This window comes from Alexandromys fortis, unplaced genomic scaffold (genome assembly GCF_014885135.2).
Source record: "Alexandromys fortis isolate MF-2015 unplaced genomic scaffold, M_Fortis_MF-2015_v1.1 scaffold_13, whole genome shotgun sequence".
Taxonomy (NCBI): Eukaryota; Metazoa; Chordata; class Mammalia; order Rodentia; family Cricetidae; genus Alexandromys; species Alexandromys fortis.
Genome location: NW_026067908.1, coordinates 13,828,381 through 13,846,478, shown reverse-complemented (window position 1 = coordinate 13,846,478; position 18,098 = coordinate 13,828,381). Strand labels below are relative to the sequence as shown.

The window sequence follows — 18,098 nt, the reverse complement described above, 5'->3', positions numbered from 1 at the left end:
TTCCCCTTGCCAGGGTTGCCAGTGGAGGGGAACCAACTGGTAATCCCCACTCCCCATACACACGGTCTCGGGGCTTCCCTAATGGTTGCTCACATTTGGGGCCAGTTTAGCTGATTTGTGTTGTTTAAGTATGTTTCCTGCAAGCCTGGGGTGCACAAAAGTTAAGCTGAGCCTCCCGCATCCTGCAGAGCTGGAATGGCATTTTCCAAGGCAGGGCTTACTCTAACCTCAAGTGGGGCGGGCGTGAATACTCTCATCCCTCTCAAAATCACCGCCACTTTGTGGACAAAGAAAAGGTGATTCCTGGGCCAGTGGAATCTAAAAACTGCCGTCGTAGAAAGAGAAGACAGGAAGGATTGGCGATCTTTGTAGTGTAATCAGAGAAGGCTCCACTCCAGTCAGCGATGAGTCTGGGTGTGAGTCCAAGACCCCTGCTCCCCAGACCTGTGCCCAGTTGTGCTGCACAGCCCTCCCAGTCTTTGTTCTGCAGAGCGACGGCGTACTCTGTGGTCTGTTCAGACGGCCTCTGTGCCGGCCTTGGGTGCACTGTGTACCCCAGTCTCAGCTGCCTGGCAAAGGGGCTGTGGCTTCCTTTCCTCTTCCTTCTTCTCATGAGGAGTGGAGTAGGAAGAAGTGTCGCCTTCGAGAGATTGGGGTCTTCTGTGATTCCTCCTTGGCTTTACCACAGGTCAGGAAGGGAGAGACTCACTTGAGGTAGAAAGTCGGAAACCAGGCCAGAAAGGAAAGAATAGAGACCGGTCACAGGGGACTAAAGCAAAAGAGCGAAGAAGCAAAGACCTGCACACAGGACAGGCAGGAGGCACCTACTTTGGGCAGAAAGTCCCCAAATCACCAGGTATTATCACATAAGCCTATAATCCCAGTTTGGGGGGAGTGTAGGCAGGAGGATCCAAAACTTGGGGTCATCCTAGGCTGTATGATGACTTCAAGGTCAGTCTGGGTTACATGTAACCCTGTCTTAAAACAACAACCATGTATGAAGGTGCAGGTGTTAGACACTCACAGAGGCTCCTGGGGCCGAAGGGTGAGAGTTTGTTCCTGGCAGGGGTCCAGATCTCCTGGCACTCTGCTGTAGGATGCCTCTGGGAGAAATCTGCAATAACTGGGCCTCTAACTGTCACGTTCCTTTTCCCTTCCCTGGCTTTATCTCCCTACAGAGAGAATGGCAGTCCCCGTGGTGGGTTTTCTGTAAGCCCCAGCCCTCTCTGGGAGGAAGAGCTCTGGTGGAACGGTTATTAGAAGATGAGGCTATGCTCTACTGAGCACCGACCTCCAATCCCCTGCCTATCTCTTCAAACAAAAAAGTTACCTCCCTGGGCCACCATTCAGCCAACTCCAAGTGTGACTGTCTGCCCTTGTTAGACAGCAGGCATTTAATAAAAACTGGAATCCAAGATGTAGAAAACATACTTTTTTTTTTCATCTTGTAGCTCCCCAGGAAATCATGTCCCCTTTTTTGCCTTTATTCTACACAACTTTCTCCTTTAAAAAAAGGAAAAAAAAGTTAGGGAAAGAATGCTTTAATATGAAAATCAAAACTTATAAAAGGCTAGACCCTGCCTCTTAAGACAGACATTAGATACTAATAAAACCCTCCTTGTGTCTTAAGAGGAAACTCCTCTTTTTATGACTAACTTCCCCTATGAAAAAGGGTTTGTCTTACGTCCCTAAGCATTAAATGTAGCACTTAGTGAAATGGAAAGAAAAATCACCTTTTGTCTTTCTTGTACCCTGTAGAAGTATTGGTGGCTCAGTGCTTCCTGATTTGTCGATCTTTGTGGAATCAAAATGTAAAAGAGAACTAATCCTCAGCATGGTCCGAGGGAGAAAATAAAACCCCCAGACCCTGACACACACACATAAATTTTCACCCCACGTTCACAACCCGTTTTCCAAGGCCAAGCAAGCAAGGCCCTGCCACCACCTCAGCTCCACCCAGCACATCCGGTACTGTCACCCCAGCCCAGCAGATAGGAGCTCCAGACAATTTCATCGGGGTCGGGTCGCTGTCCCCTTAATCTCCACGCCTGCACCTCAGATCTCAGGCAGCTTCCGTGGCGCGGACTCACTTTAATGGATAGAATCTATTTTTCATGAAAAAGCAGGAAATAAGCTGTCTCTTTCATAAAAAGATTTACAAAATGTAATCATTGTTGAAATATTCCCTTTGAACTGCCGTGTCCACGGGGGTCTCCGGCTCCCAGAGGCTGGCTTCATTAGCGCCTCCTCCCAAGCGCCCCAGAAGGGCAGGTACACTGGTGGGGCCCGCTTTGATGTCTTCAATGAATGAAAGAAAAGCACAATAAAAAGGAGCTGTTGATCAAGCATAAAATACTCTTTAAGCTGACAGAATAGCAGCGTTAACACACCCTAAGCTGCTTTTACTTTTCCCCCCTTTTCCTCACGTTTTCCTGTGCTTTGTGTACAGTGGGGGCTTGTGTTTTATAAGAAGTCTCTGATCTATGTAGTATGCCATTCACTAACAAAAACCAAAATAGGATTGTTTCTGTCCCACTTGGTTTCCTGACTACTCCCCGTCTCCCTCCCTCCCTCCCTCCCTCCCCGCGCACCCCTCATCCCAGCCTGGAAGGCCTGCAGTTTAGCCTGGTGCTTTTCAGGGCCTTGAGCCAGTTCCCTTAGTGCTGTAGGCTCCACTGCTCTGATTCTAATACCACAATTAAAGACAGATTTTAATTTCCTCAAGAACTTTCCCTTGCAACTAGGCAAGGGCGATCGTACAGTTGCCACTTTTAACAACAACAACAACAACAAATCTAGCATTCAGTATGAGAAAACACTAGGTTGAGCCACCACGTTCTTAGGAAATGGGTCCCCCGTAGGACTCACGTGGACCCTCGGGCCAGCCATAATTACCGCTTGAGAACCCAGATCTTGGTTTCCTAAACTTGCCCTCAGTCAAGTATTACCTCATTAACCCTCTCGGAATGGATAAAGACACTTCCATTTCCTGGAGTTGAGACTCGGGCACTCCCAACCTTGACTAAGATCTGCTGGTCTGCAGGGAACAGGTAACCATTATTCCTGTGGAGTCCAACTCCAGAGTCCAAGTGCGGGCCGGGGAGAATAGCCCTCCAGTAGGTCTTGGGAGCCAAGACACAAGTGGGCCAGAGGGCAATTTTTAAACACAGAAGTCTTTGGTTTCATGGGGCGAGAGTAACAGAGGAAAATGTAAAGGGAGACAAAGAAGACTTGGTGGTAAGAGCTGACACCAGGGTGTGCTGGGATATGGTGAGATTCCAACTGTGGAACGGCCTGCAGGACTGGGTCGTGCATGCACTGGCAAACTCTGTAGGTACTGGCTGGTTTATTGGGTAAAAAGATTAGTGTTTTCCCACATTGAGGTTTGAACCAAAGCAGAGGTCTTGGCTGGGAGCAGCGTAGTCATTCCCCAGGGAATGGTGGTTTGGACAAGGGCTGTGTAAGGAGTAAGCAGGCAGAAGGCCATGTTACAAAACTATTGCACATGCTTCTGACGCAGTTGGCTACAGTTGGCCCCATTGCAACAGCCCTTCAGTCGGAACTGCCCGGGGCGGCCCTTAGAGACGTGTGCCTCTCTAGGGAGGGTGCCTATCGCTGCAGCAGGCCAGAGCATGTACCATGCGTGTATATATGACCTAGCCGTGCTGTGGACACCCATCAAATGTAGTGCTTTACCTGGGGTAGCTCCTGCCTGGCTCTGGGAACCAGGGTGCCGCTTTCTCTTCCTTTACTTACCAACATTTTGCTCAGCATCTCCTCTGTCAGCCACTGGGCAAGACCCTGAGGATGCCTTGCCTGAGAGCCTAAGTCGCATTCCTGGGGAGAAGCAGACTGTCATAGCCCCAGCGTAGTAGCAGGTGAACTATACTGTGGGATGTTTGCGCGCACTGTGACTCCCCAAGACTGTGTTAATAACGTTAACCTGGAATGGCGGGTGGAGCCAGTGACTAGCTGACCCGAATTAGCCATTGAGAAGCCAAGGTTCTGATGGAGAAGATGCACAGGAAGGAGTAGGGAGGGACTTAGAGAGAGTGTGGTCTCTTCCATCTGCGAAGTGTGGAGAGGTCAACTGGTCTCTCCTCCATTGCTGCTGAGTCTTTATTGGTAATATAATAATTTAGATGAACATATCAAAACCCTATTGGTTTTTCTGAGAGCCTGAAAAGGGGCTCTCAGAAAAAAAGGGGCATCTGGGGACAGGAGAGATGGCTCAGAAGGTAAAGGTACTTGCTCCCAAGCCTGACAACCTGAGTTCAACCCCTGAGGCCTACATAGAAAAAGAGAACCAACTCCTGCCATGTGTCCTCTGACCTCCACATCCCACTGGGGCAGACACCACACACACACACATAATTTAAAAAGAAAAAAAAAGTCATTTAATCTTAGACCCTAGGGACGAGCAAGTGTTAGCATATCAAGGAAAAGGCATAGCCTGTGCCAAAGGCCCAGCAGGGAGGAAACATTTAGCTCTGGGGGATTCTGGAAGGAGTTTAACACAGCTCAAGGGGTGAAAAGATAAGGCCGCAAAGGTAAGCAAGGCCACTCACGGCCCATTAATGCTTTAATAGTTTCCTGTACAATAAACAAGTCTTGGTTTAGAGTTATTAAAAACAGGCTTTCTTTAATTAACAAAATAAAATCAGACAAGAAAAATGGCTGTGGAGATCAAAGCCCAAGGCTGGCAATACCCATAACTAACACCTGTATACAGCATGCCACCCTTTCTAGAAGAATCCAGTGCTCATGGCTGCCATCCTCCCTCATTCCCAGCACTCCAGGACCTCAGAGCTCTTCGTATGTGATGTCACACTGTCCATCAGTGGAATTCAGTGTGGGGGCTTTGGACACTCGGCCTTATCAGTCAACCAAAGTTTATCAAGATCCTTGGAGAAATCATGGAGGGCACAGAAGTCTAAAGCCAGCTCCTTCCTGCTGGGCACCACAGCTCTAAAGGCAGAGGCCAAATTTCTCTACTCCTAACATCCCTAGAGCCTCCTGTACATAACACCGAGCAGACTGCAAACCATTGGCGCTTATTGACCAAGTGACTCAGGACTCCCAAATGGTTAATCCTGAAAGGAGAAGCCAGGAGTCCGCACAGAGGTCTGTCTACTCCTTCTGTGTCAGAGATGGGGGGTGGGCCCCCCAGGCTTTTGGCTTAGTTGCCAAAGACAACTCACTTGTGCTAAAAAGTAGGCTTAGTTCATGCAAACAAGAACAGGAAGCCAAAAATGACTGACTGGAATAGTGTGGTCCAGCGGAGGCGGCATCGCCACGAGGGTCAAAATGGTAGCTGCGCTCAAGCCGATCTGCTTGCTGTGTCCCTTGTGGGCCTGGTAGGCAGTGTGATGTGTTGGAGGGGGGAGCTTCCTGTATATTCCTGTTTCCGTGTATGTGTGTAAATGTCCTTAAATAACCCACCTTGCTGGGAGAAGAAAGCTAAGAGTCACGCCCAGTTCTGGATTCCACATTAACAACCTCCTTCCGTTCAGCGTTAAACTTTGCCCTTGAGACCTTTTGTTTAACTTTTTAATTTGAAAAACAGATTCTGCCGTCACAGTCTGTCCTGCCCTCCACAGCACCACCACCACCACCACCAAGTGAAATATAATTATCTCAGGCCTATTTCCTTTTTGATTTTAAAATGTATGCCCTGCCCTCTGAGGAGAGAGAGAGAGAGAGAGAGAGAGAGAGAGAGAGAGAGAGAGAGAGAGACCCCCATAAAAGGCTCTATAAGACGTTGTATGTGTTAGAATATTGGTTGTTAACAAGGAGCTGAGCCCTCCGGCTTTGTTGCCCATCTTCAGTGGACTCAGAACCAACTCCATCTTGTAATTGCTCACGGCCAGGCACAAGACAAGAAACAGACTGCCGCTGTCACAGTGCCTACTGCCGCCTCAACCCTCTTGTTTAGGATGCAGTGGGACGGAGGCTGTTTATGGTTCGTAAATCCTGACTACTGTGAGCATTCCAGAATCCCCACAGAATGGGACTGGAACTTTCATGGAGCTGTAAATTAAGGGGCGGGACGTGTGATAAAACTCCTCCGAGAACTGTGCTGCAATGGTTAAATGAAATTTTATAAGCGCGTTCGGCGCGGAGCTGTTTTGCATTACATGAGTTGAATACCTTAGAGACGCCACATCTGCGGGCACTTTATTAAATACTGAGTCAGCACTTTCCAACCTGATGAGATTACTTCTCCATCTGACCGGCTAGAGGGAAAGCTGAGCTCTTGTCTTGGGCTGCAGATTCCTTTTGATGTTTCACCTTGAACACTGAAAGCGGACAGGTTCCCTCCCACCCCTGGAACATCCCGAACCGTGGACATTGCGAATGGAACTGGCTAATTTTCTGAAACTAGAGCCTTTGTGGGAGTGTGGATTTATGGGCCACCAAATCAACTGCAGTCGAATGTTCTTGCAGAAAAAAAAAAAATAGATCAAAGCTCAGCGTTTACTTCCTCAATGTAAATGTATCAAGATAACATCCTCCGATGCTGTGCTGTAATATTGCCACTCGCTGCAGATAAGGGACAGAGACTCCTTTGTAGTGGCCTGGATACAGTAGGGCAGATTAAGAGACTATAAAGTATGAAGCAGAAGCCATATGAAACCCAAGCGGACGTCAGATCTGAGGATGATTTTTTGACTCTCCACAGATGAATTTTGTTTCATGTGCTGGTATTTTCCCAATGATTTGATTCAACCCAAGAATTTACCAGCCTCAGATTCCTTCTCTATTTTTTTTTTCTGTCCCAAGAAGGAAGGTGCAGAGTCATTATCCAGTGATGGTTCTCAAACTTGCAATGTTTTTAAATAGCAGACATTAAGGGAAAACGTAAGAAAAATAAAAAGACCTTTCCTGGTATTCTCCCATCCATCTGATGTGATTAGCAGTTGACAGAAGTTTATAGAAATCCAGGGGCACCTCTGTGTGGGTGACTGCCCTCTCATTGCCTTTAGCAGTGTCTTCAACTACAAACTGATGGACAGAAAAATTGATAAAGTGGATGAATTTCTTATTGTTTGTTACAAGTGTTTCTCTACTCTATTTCTACAGAAACCTCATTCAAAAAAAAAAAAAAAAAGAAAAAGAAAGAAAAAAGTTCGTGTGTGGTTCCTCTAACTGACTTCCCATTCTGGAAGCCCTTGGTCAAGTAGCTGGGTTAATTGTCATGAAGATTAGTGTGATGTTGAAATAAGTACTAATGGTCAAATTACAGGAGTGAAAAGTGGAAGAATGGGTTTTGGTTTGGGCCTGAAAGGGTTAATTAAGGTTTTTTTCATGGGTTATTAAAGACCCCCAACCCCTGCCTTAGGAGTCATATTGACACCCCACCACAGGGCTGCTCGGCTCCTCTATTGACATGTTGCTGGTGGGAGCACAATAGCCTCTGTGTCTGCAAATCATTGCTAAAAATCATCTCAAGGAAGAAAGTTCCCAAGCTTTGCCATTAGACAAAAGCCTGAGAGTTGCAGTGTGCAGCTCAAAAACCCAGAGTCAGCAACTTCTATTGATTAAAAACTAACCTTTAAAGTAACTCCGAGAGTGTGTGGTTAGCATTTAAATTTAAACATGTCATGAGTTGATTTGTGTTACTGAATACCAACTCAGAAGGAGTAACATTCACAGCGTAGGGTTGTTTTTTTTTTTTTTCTAACTCCGTTAAGCAGCTAAAGTATTTCATGAAATGTCAATAGGGCAGAGAGAAAAAGGGGAGGGGCCGACGCCGGGCCTCATGGTTTTCTTTCCCATGCACATATCCCCCCCCCCAGAAAAGTGTGGAGAGGGAAACACAATAATTAGTCCTTTGTCTAACTTTCTCAGATGCCAAAGAAAGACAGATTAATTAAATAGACAACAGTGTTGGTTTTTGGAGTGGGGGTCTAGCTTGCTGGGTAGGCCATAAATTAGGCAGAATAAATACTTCAGTGTGTTTGCAGTGGGCCTGCTACGTCAGAACCACTGGAAGGTTGGTGGGAGGAGAGCAGAGGGTTTCTTGCTAATGATAGTCACGTCTGGGTCTGTCTGGTTGCTCTTAGCAACCAGACATGATGTAACACCAGGATGAACTTGAACTTGGGGGACTTGAAAAGAGAACAATAGACCAGAGCAATCAATAAAGCCTATTTCAGTGAAGGGTTACAGAGCTGCTCTGGGGTAACCTTGTGGGCGAGGCACACACTGAATAGTAAGATGTGTGAAGAAACTTTTTTTTTTTTTTTTTTTTTTTTGCTTTGCTTTGCTCTGCCTTTTAACAGAAGTACAGGGCACTGCTGGTTTTTGTAGTGTCCTGAGTTCAGTGGGACGGAAAACTGCTCCCCCTGCTGACTCGCCAGGTTCCAAGCCTTTGCTTCAAGAAGTCCTGACTGTCACATGGAAGAGGTCCCGAATTTCACAAGTGCCCTAGAAAGCATGCAGACAGATTGAGACCAGCGCTGGCCGCTCCGTTTCAGACTGGGCTGTACCAGAGGGCATGTGGCAAGCGGTCTGAGTCAGCGCTAAGGAGAGACTTACCACAGATACAGCTTGGGGCCTGCGGCCCTCCCTTTCTTTCTCACTCATCTTCCTTTTGTCCGCCTAGATTTAGGCCATGTGCGCTTTGCCAGGGTGATTTCCTTTCCTGCTAGAAGCAGCGTTCTTGTGTTCCCCCATAGCACACGGCCAGAGAGTAACATCTACCAGTCTACAGGATGAGTGGTTTTGTGGTTTGTTTTGTTTTGTTTTTTTAAAGCTTCTCTGGAAATCAAAGGTAGCTTGTTGTTACCAGGAAATCTTACACCAACATCCTTGGAGCTGTCATTTAGCCATTTATCCCGGGGATCAAAGGAGTCCCGACTTTTCCTAATTGTAGCTCTCTGACAAGAGTGAACCTTAGCCCTCCGGGATCCGTTCTGATGTAACCGTAGTTGGTGCTGTCGGCATCAAACTTGTAGCCATTAGCTTTGCCTAGAAGCTGCTGGACTTTCTGACTCCCGGCAACCGCAGTGAATTCTTGAGAGCACTTTAGAGGAAAGCTGGCAAAAGGCACACACTATTTAACGTCACTTGGGAAACTGACGCTGGCATTTGTCTGTAGTTGGTCGTTTTGTTTAGCTAACTTTCTTTGCTGACAAAGAAACGCCAGCAGACATAGACGTGGTCGCCTGGACATTTACGAAAGGGACATAAGAAAGGGTCCACAAGCTGAGAGAGCGCTCCACTGGCGCATGAAGCGGATTGAAACACGCATGAGGACTAAGCAGTGGCCCATTTTCTCCTTGAATCTGATGATGCTTCATAAGGTGTAGTCCTATTGATCTCTTCTAAGAGAAGAATATAAAACTAGGTATATTCATCTGGGTGGGAGATGAATTTGCACCCTAAGTTCTCCCTCGTAACAATAGCTTCCCGATGGCCCAGGCCACCAATCGAGTGTTTCCCACCAGACCTTTCTGTTTTAGCGGCCTCCGCCAGCCACCTGGCATGTTCACAGAACATTGTGTTTATGTTTAGTACCTGTCTTTAGCACCTACACCTCGCTGAAAAATATATTGAGAAAATCATAGCAATAACTACCCTCTACAGTGCCTAACCTCACCCTTCAGCCACTTTTCCCACCAATTTGCTTCTCTTTCTTGAGCCCACCCATCACTGAGTGAGGTGCTAATAACATAGCCAGGTTCCTTGCCCTCTTTTAACTGCTCCCCGCTAGGTTACAAAACCTGATGTGAATGTCGTGTGGCCAGAAAGGTGTCGCTTAGTAAGACATACTCCAAACACTGGCAAACCCCAACCAAGATAATGACTTTTAACATCAGAGGAGTGAGATTTCAATTTCAGTGGCTTGGGATTTACTGTCGCCCGCCATTCCTTGTCCACATAAACCTCCGAGGTCAATTCTGATCCCTTGGTTCAAAGAGCAACTTTCAAAGTAGTTTTACAAAATTGCACATTTTTGTGTTTGTACACTGAGGATCTCCGTGGGCTTTGCACAAGCTAGTCAAGCCCGTGCGCCAAATCCCAGCATGCACCTGCACTTCTAAGTATATTCTCCTTTTTGTCTTCCAGTCCTGGTACCTGGGATAAAAGTTGCAGCGTCCCACCATCAGCCAGACAGACCACCTGACCCCTTCTCAACTCTGTAACATGGACGCAACCTCAACCCAGCGCAGTTACAACTTCACTGTCAGTGGAAGGGGAGAAAAACCGACTCGAATCAACTTGTACATGGAAACAGCAAGCATCATGGTCAAACAGCAAAGGCCATAACCTTACGGGATTTTTTTTTTTAAAAAAACAATACTTTAGGGACTGTCGTAATTTCTCATATGGTGCTGGAAATGGTTGGGCTGTGTGACATTTGAAGTGTTTCGGTGGTGGTGTGAGCATTGGGTGAAGCGGCTGGCAGAGGAGGAGCCTTGCTCACTAACTTCCTGTTGTAACACACTTCCCTTGCGAGCCTGGCCTTTTCACAGTATTTCATGACTTTGCCCACGCAGGTGTGCCCCTCCCTGAGCATCTGGAGCACCTGGAGAATGGAATCTTTTGTAGTAGCTGAGATCTGCGATCTGTAACTTACAGGACACTCAAAGGGCAATGTTTTTTTTTTTTTTTTTTTGGTCTTTTTTTTTCCTGTAGCATAGTAGAAAAAGAAAATGCAGTTGCGTTGATCTTTCTTTTCGTTTGGTTTGGTTCAGCAGTCAGCAGTTACATACACAACACAGCCCGCAAGGACAGTGAACCCACCCATGTTGCAGAACAATTCCAAAAGGACGGCAAAGACTACTGCTATCATTTGTTGTGTTTTCAAGAAATGCTGCACTTACATTAAAAAAAAAAAAACATTTTTCAACAATTTCAACAATGACACAAAAATTCACATGGAAATGGGGAAGATGGTCTGTTTTGACAGAAACTGACAGGAATCAAAACAATCGAATTTTGAATTGAGTGAAGTGCAATTTCATTGGATAGCTAAGTATCTTTGTAAGATAGAGATTGTTGAAAATTCTATTTTTGTTTTTCAAGTCCTTCCACCCCAGGACTCTAAATTATTGGGGTAAAAAAACAGCCTTGCAAGAAAAAGGGGAGCTATTTTTGCTTTTTATGTTTTTTATTGTTAAACTTGTATCCCTTTAAAAAAAAACTGAAGGAAAATTTAAAAAAAAAAAAACAAAAAAAAACAAATCTAATGGTGCTTTTACCACAATATGTTAACTACATTAAATGCTAATTAATTATTTTCTGTTATCAAAGCACATAACTCAAATGAAATCATGGTATCTGTTAATTTTATAAGCTAGAAATCACTATAATGAATTATGCCAATTCTGGAAATTTTTACATGTGTATGGCAACACCAGATCAATCAGTTATCAAGCGCCTCATTGTACCAGACATTGTCCAGAAGTTTCAAAGACCCTTTGCAAGCCCTGAACTGGGCTCTGGGAAACTTTAATACTGACAACTCTGATAGGGAAACAACTGCTGGTGCCCATTCAGATCAAGGGTACTCGTTAGGGAAAACGAAAAAAAGTTCACCCCCCCCCCCAATGTCTTGTATCTTATGTTTAAAAAAAAAAAAAAAAAAGACAAAAAAATATCAAAAAAAGAACAAAAAAATAAAAAAGCAGAAACAAACAAAAAAAATGCAAGTGATTTTTCTACCAGACAGCGAAGCACCCCCTTGCTTCCCATGCAACGTCAAGGTTTCCTATGCTATACATATATATGTGTTCTGGCCGGCAGGCCCTGCTGGCCGGAGGAAGTCTCTGCATGTACTAGTGTTAGTAACTAATTTTTATATAGCTAATGTAGGATAAAGTAGAGTGCATTAAGACAATATTGTAACCCTCTCTAGGCACTTGCCTTTAAACTGTCTCAGCCCTTCAGAAGGGCTCAACTACTGTCCTATACAATCAAGTAACTGAAATTCTTGGGAAGACACTTTGCTCCTCATCTTTACCCCCAAACGGTGTTGTTTTGTTTTTATTTTTTTCCTTAATTTGCACGAAAACAGAAATTCCATATCAATGTGCCTTGCCCTGGATAGTGGTGACTTGTGGAATTGTTGCACACGCCCCTCTGTTGAAGGGGTTCTCCCTACTCGAGCATTCGGAGACACTTTTTGTAAATGTAACTTTATGTCAGCCATCGTCCATCTCAACATCTAGCCCTACATAGAAAGTTAGCTGTTCCGCAGACAGGCGTAGTCTTGATTGTCCTGTGTGGTCGGTGGCAGTGCTGTTCTGAGCTCTGTAGATGCTTACAATATCAGTATTTGGGATGTTGCTGCATTTTTGTTTTCAATTTATTTGGAGTCTTCCTTTATTTTCCCCCAGATATATGAAAATATGCAATACCTGCTTATATCATGTAGAAAAGCTTAGCAATTATTAGTTTTTCTTTTTTTTTTTTTTATTTGACCAAAGTCAGTGCTGCATTTGACGCAGTGTGTTTTTAGGTGTCTGTCTTTGTATCTTCTGTGGTTTTTGATGCACGTGCGCAGGAAGGGCTCCTCTTAGAGAAGCAGTCAAACTGTGAAGCACTAAGCTGACCCTGCTTCAAGCAATTTTGTTTTTACAACTGTTCCTTTCACAAGCAAGCCTTAAAAAAAAAAAAAAAAGACAACTTCCTTTCTCTTCAGCCCCCACACCCACTTTTCTTAGCAGACAGCAGTCAATCCACATTCAATAAAAAGTACATAATGCCCATTTTTATATGCACGTTTTTAAAGTTCCAAGTTCTGAAAATTGTTTACTGGTTATCTCTATTTAAGGAAAAAAAATAAAATAAAACATTTTGGATTTTCATATGTGTCTGATAAGTGGTTGAATAGTCGCTTGGCGCTGTTGTATGGTGTGATTGTCAGTGTACGGTGTCACTTCCTATAGCCAGCAGCCTACTTTGCCTTCCCTCTAGCACTTAGCTGGGCATTACTTTATTACGACATATGTGCACTAAAAGAGAGAGAGAGAGAGAAAGAAAGAAAGAAAGAAAGAAAGAAAGAAAGAAAGAAAGAAAGAAAGAAAGAAAAATAGCAGCTTTCAGTGCTTCACAGTGAAGGGAAAAAAGCCTAGACAAACATTTTGTCAGAACCTTGCAAAATGCCAAGGTATTACCAGTAAATTGGTTGTATATACAATAAAATTGCACCCTTTTTTTAAACAAAACCAACTAAGCAATAGTTTGGGCAGTTTTAGGTGTTTTTAGTGAGCATGTTGTAGTCACGGCTGCAAAGAGAGAGGATAAACTGCCCACTCAGAGATAATTTGTATCGTTGTATAGTTTTATTGATTACACTGATTTATTCTACCCTATTTTATAATGCAGGACTTTTGTAATGTTGTCTAAATGAGGAAAAATTTCTGTCAAATTAGCCTAGTGAAATTTCTGATTGTTCATTATAAAGGCAGTGTTCATAGAATTGCTTTTCGTTTCTTTTCAACCCACTTTGGGAACTGGATTTAAGTTTAAAACTTTCCTGTTCCCTTTTTTTTGTTTGTTTGTTCGTTTGTTTGTTTTTTGTAAGTATTTAAATACAGTTATTTTCCGCCAATGGTATAGCATATTCCTATGCTTGAGAAGTGTAGGTCTACTGAAGAACCATTGCAAAGTGAACGTTACAGGTGTGCTGTATTTTTGAAGGTATTTTGTTGTATTAAGTTTGGTGAAGCTAAAGTTAGGGAACTCTGAACAGAATTACAGGAAAAAAAAAATGTTTTCAAGGCTCTAAACCATTGTGGAGGCAGCGTAGGGTGATAGCAAACAAGGGTTACATAGTAAATACACTGAGTTCCCGTTCCGTTCACGCTTCATTGTCAAGAAAGCCGCGGGAAACCGTAGTTTGGTTGTCATCAAGTAGGAAGAACAAAACGCCGACCAAGCCACGTGTTTTGCGTTTTAGGTTCAATGCTGAGCGAAGGTGCTTGAGGAAGACATTACTACAAGGGTGTAGAGACAGACAGACAGACTCAAGAGCTATCAGCATTTGAAGGCCCAGCCTTGATTCTGAGAAATGTTGGATTTTTTTTCCCCCTTCTCTCATCAAATGGCATTAACACAATTGGCAAAAGTGGTCCCTCAAATGACTCCCCCCAGATTTTTTTTGGGGGGAACTGAAGTCAGAGGCACAAACACTAACTCTCAACATCTTCCGGTCACTGCTTGCCCTTGGCCCCTCTGCTGGCCACTGTTCCTCTTCTAACTCCTCCTGGGCAGAAGCCCTCTGGTGCCATGCTCCTATCCCTCCAGCTCTTCTCTCCCCACTAAGGCGTGTCTCTTCAGCCTCTTCTTGGCGGGACATTAGCTCACTCCCCACCCAGTGCCGCCATCACCCAGATAACGCCCATGGGTCCTCCAGGCTGCGTTCTCCCAGCTTTCCATTTTCTTTCCCCGGCAGTCCAAGTGTGCAGGATCCAAATCTCTAGTCACGCTGTGCTATCTTCAGTCAGCCCACAGGAATATGCAAAACCCATCTCAAAAAGGTCGCCTTTCGCCTTCCTAGATCCTTATCCTCATGTGCTTCAACCTCTGTAGTGGTGATATCATGAGTTATTTGCAAAGGAAAACATTTTCTCCTGTGATTTTTTTTTCTTTTTTGGTGGAGAATAGTTTTTTTAAGGATGTCATTTGATATTCCCTTCCATCAGAGTCTCTCCCCTCGTCTCTACCACTCCATCCTCTCCTCCCTGTCTCTTTCTCTCTGGGTGTCTCTGTCTTTCTGGTTTTTCTTTGCTTCTTTTTTTCTTTCTGGTTTCTGGTAGCAGGCCTCCATTGACAGGTGTAAAATACGAGACGTGTGGTCAGTGAGGAGCGCTTTGGTGGTGCCTCCCAGCCTACCCACCAGACCTTCCCAGACAGTCCCAGAGGCTGCTCCGCCCTCCGGGCATGGCTTTCATTTACATGGGCTTCCGAGGCCATTTTGTCTTGACGTCAATGCATGCACTTACTGTTTGACCGTAATCCTACTCTGCCTTCTCCACGTCCAAGGCTGTGCAATCGTCTAATTAGTGTCATGTATATTTCCCCTTTAATTTTTTCCAATAAAAAAAACAGTGGGATGAAAATCGCTTTGATATATAGCAGGTATATTGAAGCTGTTCCATAGCACTTAACTAGTGTCACCAGTTCTGAAATCAATTTAATGTTTAATGCAAATCCATTACATGGTGCTATTACAGGCTGACAAAATGATTTACACAAATGTGACAACTTGGGCTCAATTCACTCTGCTTCCCAACAGTGTAAATGCATAGCAGTGTTTATCTGCATGAGAACTATGCACTAATCTATCTGAAGAGAAAAAAATAACTATATCAACTTTGGTATCTACTTTCCGTTTACTTCAATCCTTGCCTTTTCGGTCATTGTTATGATGCCAGCTTTAGGACAGAAAGAATTATAAGAAAACCAGCATAATACCTGATATATTAAAATGTAGTGCCTGTGAAATCTGTATTATACCGCTCTTCTGAAGTAAGATTTTTCTACACCGGTAGCCTTCGCTGTCTGTCAGTCAGGACCTCTGGTATAGTGATGTAAGATAACCGTACAATATTATGCATGCTATTCCATAATGCTTAGTGAACTGTATGAATATTACTCAACGTTCTGTTAGTCTTTTTTTTTTTTCTGCCTCGGTTCTTGTCAGCTAGGTTTGAGGTATTTCACTGAGAACGCGAACTCTGTCTTCCTTCCGGCTGTCTTCAGTATCTTGGAGGTGTACACTTACTTAAATTCAGTATTACGTGTGTTTTGTTTTCATTTTTTTGGTTTTGTTTTTTTGTTTCATTTTGTTTCTCCTAAGGGACAAGCATGGGTGTTTGATTTCAGAAATCAGTATCTGGTAAGATTTTTGTCTCAAAACTACCGTTTGAATTTCAAGAGCACTACTGCAAAAACCACTCTGAGAACATTTCCGAGTGACCCTCCGCAGGAGCTAGGTGACACTGACATCTTAATGGACAGTTTACCCATGCTTGATCCACCTCCCACCAGACTTCCTCATATTAAACAGAAAAAAAAAATCATAAGAATTCACGTGGCTATTCAGTTACATGCACAGATGCAATATTTTCTTCCAAACTATAACTCTGTACAAACTTTGGGCTCGATTCATAAGAAAGAAGTTTGCTATTAACACGGGATTTTTTTTAATATGCTCTTTTTTTTTTCGGGGTCTAAATTTGAAACTACTTGCTTTCCAAATTGATTTTTTTTTCTTTTTTTTTTAAGTTTTCCCCCTGAACCAGCCAGCACCCATCTGCCTCATTCTCCAAAGGGTCGCATTAAGCCAGCAAGCAAGTTAGAGGGCTAAGACATGGGAACTAGGTCCCAGCCATGCTCGGTAGCAATGTAAGAACTCCAGCATGGGGCTATAGCACATTGAGGACCCCTGCTCTGTGTGCCACGCATCCCTACCCGTAGACTCACCATGCTGTCTGGGTGGAAACACAAACTTTGTAGACTGTATCTGGACCACGAGAGGGTACAGGAGAAGTCCTACCTCTTATCTCACTAGAGCAAGTTCCTGGCAGAAAGTACCACAGACTTGAAAATACGAAGTTTCCTGCCTCTATAGTGGTTTCAAAGGCAAGTGCTATCCCAGGAATAGGCCATTCTTCTCGCTCTTCAATGCTCAGCTTCCAAAATACCCAACGCTGGTTTTCCTTGCCCTTGACTGTTACTTGTAGGATTCTTATTTTTTAATTTTTTTTTTCTTGCTAATAACCTGTTAGCATTCTCAACTGAGGGTCTCAGGCCACTGGCTGTGGTAGGAGGCAGGTGTGAGGGAGCTGCTAGCTCTGTTCCCCCTCAGGCCGCTGTCTCTCTGCTGGTCTCAGCAACCTTGCCACCGAGATGCCAGCCAGACTAGACGCGGACTGCCAGCAGGTCCCATTAGGTCCTTAGGGAGACTGTCAAGGCGAAGTCCATGCTTCCTTCTCTCCCCTCCTGCTAACCCTTTCCATCACACATGGAAATTAAAAAAAATGTCTCCTCAGAGTGCCTCTGATTTTCATTTCAAATTGTGGGGGAAAGGATTAAAATCTTTACATGATGGAAAAAGAGACCTATTGTGAAACGAAACACCCCGTGTTAATAACTTGGTCTGAAATTGTTTTTATGAGCCGGGCCCCCTGTGCCTCTAGCATATTTGTATTGACTCTCATAGTTACCCTTTTCGTTGACTGTGTTCTGTGAAAACTTGTAATTGGTTGAGAATCACTGTGGGCGTCCATTCTTATCAACTAAATCTCCACAGGGTTTTCGAGCTGGTGTGGATTAGTTTAACTCTTGTATTCAACCCTTAGTGCTACCACCTTCTCACATTACAATACAATTACTGGAAGCAAGTACTGCATTTCCTATGCAACAAAAATGGAAAAATAAAAAATTGCTAATGCTACAGAAGTCATGTCTTCCTTTGCTGGGTACATCATGACCTGTGCTGTGGGCTGGGGCTTCTCCAAAAGACGGGCTTGCTGACCGCAGCGTCATTACCCTGGATAAGTTTTATGTGTGTAGGATTTTCCACAGGGTTCCAAAGAGAGTATGGCATCCTACCCGCCTGGATAGCTGCAAGGTTGCACACCCACCTGGAGCTTCCTGTGTCCCCGGAGTGCTTGCTCTGTGATTTAGTATTGCTATCAGGCGTCAGGAAGTGGGTCCTATGAGAGAAGGGGCTCTAAATGGCCCTGGATGGTATAACTGTAGGGCACAGCCATCAGCCATGGATCTGGAGAGGCACAAGGAAGCAAGGGTTCGGGTGGTGAGGGTGGGACACGTGTGGCTGATACCTGGATCTTTTGAGGTAGAAGGGCACCATCAAAATGGGAACACTATACTACATGACTAGCACCTCTGTGAGAAGAGGATTGGCTGGAGCTAGAATTACCAAGGGAGGTGAGGTTTCTGCCAAGCAAGGCCTAGCTGGAGCTGGGGATGTCAGAAGCAGCTGGAGAATGTTTTACAGCTGTAGCTGCTGTGCCACACTTTGGAAAGGAAGCTGTCTCCTCTCCATCCTCCTCTTGGCTCCCACTAGGGTGTCTCCTTGGCTGGTTCTAATAGTAGCGCTTTAGAAGGAGAGCCTG

The 18,098-nt window shown here is 44.6% G+C and overlaps 1 protein-coding gene across 8 annotated transcripts in view; it reads left to right on the top strand.

Moving 5' to 3' along the window:
• The window catches only part of Nfia (nuclear factor I A), a 342,338-nt gene extending 329,520 nt beyond the window's left edge, over positions 1-12,818 (top strand). For all 8 annotated transcript variants that reach the window (XM_050136416.1, XM_050136417.1, XM_050136415.1 and 5 more), the window contains one exon: positions 10,075-12,818. In XM_050136416.1, coding sequence (XP_049992373.1) covers positions 10,075-10,092 — 18 coding nt within the window. In that variant the 3' untranslated portion in view covers positions 10,093-12,818. The remainder of the gene's footprint in view (positions 1-10,074) is intronic.
• The last annotated feature ends 5,280 nt before the right edge of the window (positions 12,819-18,098 follow it).